General features: G+C 41.6%; 1 protein-coding gene across 2 annotated transcripts in view; it reads right to left on the reverse strand.

Annotated features, from left to right (window-relative positions):
* The window catches only part of elna (elastin a), a 52,940-nt gene extending 46,862 nt beyond the window's left edge, over positions 1 to 6,078 (reverse strand). For both annotated transcript variants that reach the window (XM_005720810.2, XM_013911148.1), the window contains exon 1: positions 5,770 to 6,078. In XM_005720810.2, coding sequence (XP_005720867.1) covers positions 5,770 to 5,845 — 76 coding nt within the window. In that variant the 5' untranslated portion in view covers positions 5,846 to 6,078. The remainder of the gene's footprint in view (positions 1 to 5,769) is intronic.
* Between the last annotated feature and the right edge of the window lie 3,681 nt (positions 6,079 to 9,759).

Genomic DNA, 9,759 nt, shown 5'->3' on the forward strand with positions numbered 1-9,759 from the left:
CACACACACACACACACACACACACACACACACACACACACGTGACCTCGTAAACAGTTAATGAAGGCATTCCCTTTGTAAAAGGCTTACAGAGCCATTACCAGTGTGTTCACAGTGCATAGTTTGTGAAGTATTGGCAGATCTGGACAGTGTTTACATCACATTTACACGATTCTGCGCCTGTATTTCTATCGCTTTAGATAAAATTTCAAAATGTTTTGGCAAACTAGCAGCTGTTTGCTGTATTCACATCATGTATCCAAAACCGCTGTCCCAGAAGAGGAGGTTTGGTTCTCTCTTTATGGAAAGCTCTCGTAGCGCAACCCAAGGAGCACTGCAGTGAAGCAAACACTGCGGTTCCTGGCACTCTTACATCTCCTGTTATCAGACACATGACAGCTGGCCAATCAGTCAGTCATTCCACTATTTTTGCACTATTTTCCAAAGCATGTTGGAAAAATGTGAGAAGCAGTTCAGAAAATGAAAATTTTCAAAGTTAAAATCTATGTTAGTCTCACCCCCAACTGATTTCAACTTCCCTTTCTACGGTTTCCCATCTTGTTTCAGTGATTGAAGCGAAACATAAGCATGTGGTGAGCAGAATTTTAACAACTCACAAGACCAGATTTCAGTCCTGTCAGGGTTCACCTTCTGGTGGCTCTAGTGTAGCTTCCTACTGGAAGCTGACAGGGTATCATTACAAGATTAGGAAAGTCATGCCTTTGAAACCAAACATGGGTTTGGAGCAGCTGCTGTGGGCTCTCCTGTGTGAGGATTGCAAGCGTGAGCATTACGGAGGAAACTGGGCCGTGGTTGGAGATAACCATCAACCATGTGAAATCACTACAAGCTAATGGAACAAGTTGTTCATGTTATGACTCCCCTCCAAAATCTGATTTATGTGATTGTTGGTTCCACTGGTTGATACAGAGTTACAAATGAAATGTTAAAAGGACCATAAATGACTAAAATCATTATCCACTGTTTGCAATGTTCCAAAATGTGTCCCCTGCATTTCTTTTGACTTGGTAAAAACCAAGTTAACTGATGGGACACCTGAACATAACACCACTGTGAAGTGTACCAACTAACTGGGCAGCTGTAGCTACAACTGTAGCTGCCTCCACCAGTGTGTGAATGTGAGAGTGAATGAATAGTGGTATTGTAAAGCGCTTTGGGTGCCTTGAAAAGCGCTATATAAATCAAATCCATTATTATTATTATTATTATTATAAAATATAGTTTAAGATATGAAAAAGTTTTGTTTCTCAAAATGTGTTGTGCTTTGCAAAGAAATCCCCTATAAAGTAATGAAAAGGAGGGTTTTCACAGGACCCACCGCAGCATTTCAGTCATGTTTAGGCATAGACTTTGGCTCATTGCAACACTTTTGTTTCCATTCTTTTGTGCTTGGGATCACTGTCCTGTTGCATGGTCAATTGGAGATTAGGTATCGGAATTTCAGGAGCGGGACCACGCCTCCAAACATGCTCCTTCCAGTTCTCATCTATATAGGTTCTCCCAGTTCTACAAGCTGTTCATTCTCGTTTACGTGCCCCACCCTCCCTTACCTTTTCAATTCTTTAACTTCTTCACTTCTATTTAGTACATGGGGATCTGCCAGGCCCAGGAGCAGCAGCCAGTCCCCTTCGAGACTTTCCCCAAATTGCAGCTCAATTCATGTCCACGCATTCACCTTTACATACTAAAATGCTGTCAAACTTAAAATCAGGACGTGGGTCCAGCTAGTGAAATAACGGGTTTTAGCTGTCGGACAGACCTGACATTTGACTCTAGAATATTTTGTTGTACAGAGGAGTTCATGGTCGACTCAGTGACTGCAAGGTGCCCAGGCTCAGTAGTTGCAACACAATCTGAAATCATCATCTTTCCACCAGGACTGTGATTTTTGTGCTGATAGCTGTGTTTGGGTTTTACCAAACGTGGCGCCATGCATTATGGTTTGCAGACCTGTAAACCTAAGCTGTTCAGGTCTGAAACTTTAACATTGAATGTACTAACTGAGGCATGTACAGTCTGAGATGTTGCTCTTGGGTTTGTTGCAGTCTCTCTGAGGATTGCACAGGCTGTCCTTGGTGTCAACTTGCTGGAACTGATCACAATGCTGGAAGATGGCATTGTGTTAACACACACACCTGAATGCTTCAGACCAGAAAACTGAAAAAACTTCTGCTTTTATAGACATGCTCACATTTGCTGCTGATCAGTTAATAAAGTGCATTTGATTACCCCCCCCCCCCAAAAAAAAAAAAAATCAATCACAACACAGGATACATTGTTTCACCGCAGAGGACTTTGATGATTTTGATTAACCTCATGTGATGCATTTGATTAAAATTATAGTTTATTTCCATTTTTTCCTCATCAGCTCATCCTCTTTTGTGTCTTTTTAAATAAAAAAATAGTGCTGTTGTGGTGTTTGTTGTAAACCTAAAAGAAGAAGTTGGACATCAGCTGTGGCGGCCGAAGATGAAAAAATTCCTGACTGGAGCCACTTCAGATTGCTGGCCCGGTAAGATTGCACCTACCAGCTCGCAGCCTGGTGAGGGCTGCTTGCATAGTGGCTGGAATGAATCATCGGAGATAATGTGCCTCTTTGTTGAACACTTGGCACTCCTCGATTGCAGACCAAACATCTGACTGGAAGATGCTCAGACTGACATTTACACACAAAGAGTAAGAGCTAAACAAATTATTGATATGTTTTTGTAGCAGTGGTGAGAAGTGACTACTATCCAAAATCTGTAGGCATTTAAATCGTAACACATTGGGTTTGCAAAGCAGTGAGTCAGAGAAAGAATTGGTTTCCATTAAACTGTGTGCTGGGTTTATAAAGTCAAGACTGGTAGTGAAAAAAAAGAAGTGCAAGAACTAAGAGGTTGTTCCCTGGATATTAGCAGTGCATTATTCTTCAAATTACATAATGCGTATTAAAACAACTCATCCATCCCTAACCTCTGCTCCGATTTGTGTAACCTTCTTAACAGTAGTTATGATAAAAGGAAAAAAAAGAAAGAGCGATAGGAAAGCCAACATGTTAGTAATCGCTCCTGGCTTTGTGCTTTGATGCAGAGAGTGACTTTGCAAAACCTCTTTGATGTAAAACATGGATGGAATTGTACAATTCCCTAACACTTTCTCAGGAAATGCGCCAGAGTGGGACATGTATACATGGAATAAAAGTTCTTTCACAATAACAAACCAATCAGTGCTTGTAACTAAACAGCTTCTATCCAAATGTGTACTGAATGAAGTCACCTTGCTGGAAATTACACCAAACCGCTCAACGTCAACAAATTAAAATGCTTGTGTGGCTCCAGCTAGAGAGAAGCAGAAGAAGAACCTTGTTGGTAAAATCTCCCTCCCGCCACCAAAAAATCTGCATCTTGTTCAGACGGTACTTCAAATAGACTGCTTCAGTAATTGCAGAGTAGAGCTGTTGAGCGCTGGGAGCACCTATATGTCACATTAATCCAGTATACTGTGGTTGGCAACCCGCCCCACCAGAGGAGGGATTAAAGCCAAAGAAGTGTTCACAGCACATGCTACCAATAAAGTAGTGCATCGAGTTTAGGTATCCACCAGTAACTCTCAGGTACTGCTGCATGTCAACACTGGTGTTTTGGCTTTTGCATGGCAGTCCACTCTGCAATGCATTTAAGTTCACCTAGAGCCAGGCGACTGGCACCGATTAATGTATTATATTCCTCGAGGCTCATCATGACTAATGCCAAATGAGTGGAACTGGCTTCCAGCAGCACTAAAGAAAAAAAAAAAAATCCCAAACTCCTGAATTCTTTGGACACTTTGAAGGAAGAAAACTACTTTTCCCCCCCTTTTTATCAGAGCTCAGAGCCAAGTCCTGCCAATCAGAGTTGTGCCATTAACTCTGTCCTTGTTTGTCCTTGAAGCCAAGCTCAAAACGTGGCACAGGCCAGTTAAATTGTTTTATGGTCTGTGTGAATGCAACATATGGACTGAGGTACTTGAGATACTTAAAACCATAGCTAGTGTTCTATAGGACGCATTGTTTAAAAAGCTTCAAGTTGGTCCGCCTCTTTCATCACATGAGGGAGATCCAAACAAACAAACTATAGTAACTGTATATTTCCTCCAGTACCATTTCTCATTTACATTTGTTGACTGAAGTTATTCAGAGAGGGTTGTCAGTCCACCATAATTCAAAGCGTGAATTTGTCAGGCACAAGAGGCATTTTCTGGGCAGAACCGTTAAATGGGTGGATTGGGTGTTAATGAGGTTCGTGTTACTCACAGATAATTTACCCTTGGACTGTGCCCAGAAGGTTTTTTCAGGTTAGAGTGCACAGACACAGATGGAACTAGTTTGAGCACCACAGAAATGTTTGAAATGGATAGATTCAACACTCATCTTGAGATCAAAGTTGCGCTGCTAAGCCAATATTGATATTTGCTGGCTCCTTTACCTACTATATATTTTTCATGAAAGTATCTCAAAATCTCCACAGAAATGCGCCTGGCACCGAAAAGACATGATGGATGTGCCATGAGGCAGAACGGATAAAGAAATTCTACAATCAGATGAAGACAGCTAGAAAAAGTGAGACTTTACATGGACAAAATATTTATTTTAGGACTCTAGCAGCATAGCCATAATGCACCTAAAAGTACACTTGGACACTGGGAGATAAGGAATATAAACAGCTGTAACTTTTAAGCAAATAAATACAACAACAAATGGACTACAGCATACCCAGTCCCAGATGCTTGACATGTTTTCCAGTTGGGGACTGAATAACTCAGAATCTCAGCCAAATCCCAGACTAAGAAGCAATCAAAGCAATGCAGGCAGAGGAGAGAAAGCAAACTCACTAGCTGAATGATAGTGGGAGGCAAACTCTCTCCCTTTCAGTCTGAAACTGATAAGTCTCAACGACAAACTGCACTTGAAACTAGCTCCTCGGTTCTGTACACACATGCTACAAGAGCTGCAGAAAGCTTTTAGAGTCACTCTCACATTCACTCTGTCCAACGCAGGAGTTCATCAGGAGTGAATCAGAAGTATGTGTTTTTTCCTGAGTAGAAAGAAGAGCCAGCTGGAGCCTCCTCTTACATTTTTTGGATTGGATCTGCAGCCATATAAACATAAGCACGCATATGGATAGGTGTGCACACAGGAGCCAGTTCAAGTGTTTGAAATGCCCTAAAACACATGCATGTGAAGCGAGTTCGGAGACTTGAGGGGCGTCTTGTTATGGTTTACTTTTAGATTGCACAATAATAATGAGGCAATAGGGGAGTGCAATCATTAAGATAAATATGTGGCATTTAAAACTTAATATTTAAATGCATGGGACAGAAGTGTGAAGTCATAGACAGCATGTACGTGCACACTTTTTGCGAACATGAAACATAAAATAAGAACTCTTTTCTATATAGATTGTATTGTGGGAATTAATAAAAATCAAATGAGCAGCAGTCATCAATAAATTAGCAAACCAAGCATACTAAGCAAAATAATGCAGAGCTCTTTTTAAATTAACTATTTATTTTGCACAAGTTTAACATCCGATGCAAACAATATCAATTTTAGTTATTATATAAAGCCTTTATATGTACTTCTTGCTGCCTTGTGGCTAATAAGCATCAGCAGACATTTTGATGACTGAGGATTTTAAGTTTAGGAACAAAACTTTTTTGCACCTGTTCTAAACCTTTGATTGATGCAGCAATAGTTATGACTCCATTCACCTGCGGTTATGCACTTACCTCCTTGAAGAGAGGGTTGAATCAGTGCTAAGAGGAAGAGTCCACAGAAGAGCAACAGAATGTTTCTGTTAGCCATCTCGCTCCAAAATGCACCACCCCTCTCCCGATCAGCTGGTTTTATTCTCTTCTGGCTAATTACCACTAGCCCCGAAGTCTCAAAGAGTGATGAAAAAAAAAGAAGCAGGGGGAGGGTGAAAAAAGGGAAAAGCTCAACGTAATTATGAGAGGGCAAACACTCAGTGGATCACTTTGCTTTATTTCCTCGTCTATGTCTGGTGTTGCTGTTTTTATTCTGGTCACTCCTGCCAGCAGCACAGACGCTCCTGCCAGCAAGGAGAGGGAGAGAGAGAGCGAGAGACATACAGACAGATACAGAGAGGGAGAGGGAGCAAGAAAGACCCCCATCCAGAAGGAATTGAATTGACTGCCAAGCATTTGCACGGATACAGAGCATACTTATTTGTTACAGACTGAGGAAGAGCAAACAACAAACCCAGATAATTACCTGCGCTCTGTGGCTTTAATTTTCAGCTTGTTGCTTTTCAACACTTGCAGTGCCACGATCTTGCAACTCTTTTAACCAAGCAATCACAAAAACCTGAGGATAGAGGGTGAAAAGAAACACAGCAAGAGTCCACCAAATATAAGAGCCACATATTAAAAACGTCCCTGGCTCAAAAAACAGCTGGGGAAACTGAAACATGCTGTGCCCGGCAACCCGCGATGCAAAAGGCATCACTCAAAGATGACACCGTGTGAAGAAGTCAAGGATGATGTTTCTTAGGAGCTAATCGATGTCTCAGAAAGTTCATGAGGACCTCAGTCAATGTCAGGCTTCCGGGTTGATGTAATTGTGCTCCTTAAATAGTGAAGTTTTTATTTGTGCCCCTGATAACTTTGGTCGGTTTACATTTGATCAGCTGTTCAACCTAAATAAGTTGGTTGTCTTCTACGATCCTGTTTTTAAACATTTTATTGCCTGAGCAAACCATCCCTGGATCAAATTCAGTTCAGTTTGGTGTGATCTATATAGACATACAATGACTGTCTCGCCACTCTCGCCATTTCATTTGAGCAAGCAAATTGCGAGAGTGGGAAGGAAAAACTCCCTTTAAACTGGAAGGAACACTCAGGAAAGGGGATCCACCTGTTGGTTAGAGAGGATGGGAGGAAGACAGGAGAAAAGACACACTTTGGAAGAGAGCCCGAGATAAATAATAACTAATGATTAACTGCAAAGTGGTGTGTAAACGCATAGAAAAAGAAAAAGGAGAAGAAATGTTCAGTGCATCATGAGAAGCCACCAGCAGCCTAGGCCTATTGCAGTGTAACTAAGGGAGGATACAGGGTCACCCAATCCAACACTAACTTGATCTTTTGTGAAAAAGGAAAAGGATCACCCTACACTCTACAAAAGGTCCAGAAGGCTGCTACAAGGCTTCTTATTAGCTCATGTGACAAAGTTTAAGGCTTAGTTCAAGATTTTGGTGATCACTTCCTGAACTCAGCATGGTGGCACCGTGGTTAGCACTGTTCTCTCACAGCAAAAAGGTTCTGGGTTTGAATCCACCATGTGACCAGCGCTTTTCTGTGACGAGTTTGCATGTTTTCCCCATGTTTGTGTGGGTTCTCCCTGTGTACTAACCGTTCTCACATAGTTCAAAAACATGCAGTTAGTGTTGTTAGGTTAACTGGTGATTCTAAATCAAATAACCACTCATAGGTGTGAGTGGTTATTTGATTCTCTGTTTTAGCCCCATGACCAACTGATGGCCTCTCCAGGGTGCACCCTGCCTCTCGCCCTATGGCAGTGGGGACAGGCTCCAGTCTCCCTGTGACCCTGAATTGGATAAGTAGAAGAAAATGGATTGATAGATGGACTCTCTGTACTCTTCATAGTCAATGTTCTGTGTCAGTGAGCTTTATAATCCTTATGTAACTTGCCAGACTTTGAGGTCTACTGACCAAAGTGTCCTCAGTCCAGGCTGAGAAATGGTGCTTTTGAGGTTGTGGCTCCAAGGTGTTGTAGAACTAACATTGGTTGATTTACACTGTTAATACATTTAAGAAGAAGTTTAAAACCCACCTGTGAAAGCCTATCTCAGCTGTCTTAGGGCGAGAGGCAGGGTACACCCTGGACAGGTCGCCAGTCTGTCGTAGGGTTAACACATAGAGACAGACAACCATTTCCACTCACATTCACAGCTACGGGCAATTTAGAGTTACCAATTAACCTAACCCCACTAACTGCATGTCTTTGGACAGTGAGAGGAAGCCGAAGTACCTGGAGAGAACCCAGGCAAACACGGGGGAGAACATGCAAGCTCCACACAGAAAGACCCCGGGCAGATGGTGGACTTGAACTCAGGACCTTCTTGCTGTGAGGCAACTGTTCTATCTCATTTATTTCATAGGATCCTGTTTTCACTTTTGTAATAGAAGGATCTCACTGACTTGACCCTTGGAGCATCCATCTTCACACTTCACCACTTCTTCAAACCAAATCCTTCTCAGTCAGTCCTGCCTAAGCATATTTAGTAACACCTGCACAGCTGAGCTCAACAAATCTTGCTTACAAATCATTACTTTTACATGGGTGATGTATTTGTCTTTGAATGCGCAGGTGACAAAAACTACTTTGGGGGAAAAATATAGCAGATAAACAGCTCGCTGTATTTTCTACTCATGGTTTAAAAAAATACAACGCCAACAAATCAGTTTAAAAAAACTTCGTTACCTCCCCACTCATTAACTGTGTCACACTGTGAGTGTTTCATAGACACAACATTACCACTGTTAGATCACTAACGTGATACATCCTCTCCAGACACCTGTGCGCAGATTGATCTTGGCTCCGCACGCCGAGCCATTACTTACAAAACACCTCACTGCTGACAAAGCTGTCATTGTGCATCTCTTTTTTTCTGCTCTGGGACATATATTTTGGATTTTAAGTGGAAGAGGTTAAGCAGAGGTACTTTTTTACTGGCGAGAGCTGCGGCCAAAGCCATTACTCTCTCAGACACAAACCTGACAGACTGGGTTGTTGCATGCATGCTAATGGGTCTTGCCTTCCAAGATACACAGTATCCTTCATAGTAGTGACAGCCACCCGTTAATGTTCATATTCCCTCGTGTTGATTTTCTTGACGTTAGGTAAGGCATGCAAACAATATCAGCTGTTACAGGTTCGATCAGAATGAAGGCAAGGTATATATTTTGGTTTGAATTATGATGTTGAGTCATGCTGTTATGGATCAGCTTTAATTTCTCAGCTAATTAGAAATAATTTCCATTTATGCCCATTTTCCTGAAGGAGTGCTCCCCACATCACCTCTTATAACAAAAGGCAACTTATATATGCTTAGGATATCACTCTATCATACACTCTATCAAGTCAGACTTCAAGAGTAAATGAAAACATGTGTTGTCCTCGGTAAACTCATCAAAGACACAGAACAAGTCCAAAACAGTCTATTCCAGTCAAGATTCTGGAAAGTTTTAAATTGCTCTCAACTCTTGTGATTAAAGTAAATCATTAATTACAATCTAAACATCAGGACGACACTGACCTAATCCTGCATTCTGCATGGCGGTATTCGTTCCATGTTTGGTTTCAAACCAAAAACCCCAGCTGACTACTCTGTTTGGGAAACAAGTGTATTCTGGATGAGAGCTTCGTTTTTCTCAATTTATTCACAAGACTAAATGTCTATTTTAGCTCATGTCTGGTATTCTTCCTTTGGGCTGAGTTGGATGGTGTTTTTGCCAAAAGAGCTGAGACTGAACATGGACTCTGGTGAGGGTTGATGAGAGGTCACACAAAGCCCACTGCTATTAATTAGACAATGAACTTAATGGTTCTTTGTAACAGCTTCTCTGGTGGGTTAACAAGCTGCGATTTCTCTTTGCTTTTTCCACAAGGAAAAATTGTCCAGAATTTATGGTTTTTCAGCGCAGTAGCCAATCTCCAGGAGCTAGTCTGACATG

The sequence above is a fragment of the Pundamilia nyererei genome, unplaced genomic scaffold, assembly GCF_000239375.1.
Source record: "Pundamilia nyererei isolate P.nyererei 1_Seehausen unplaced genomic scaffold, PunNye1.0 scaffold00003, whole genome shotgun sequence".
Classification (NCBI taxonomy): domain Eukaryota; kingdom Metazoa; phylum Chordata; class Actinopteri; order Cichliformes; family Cichlidae; genus Pundamilia; species Pundamilia nyererei.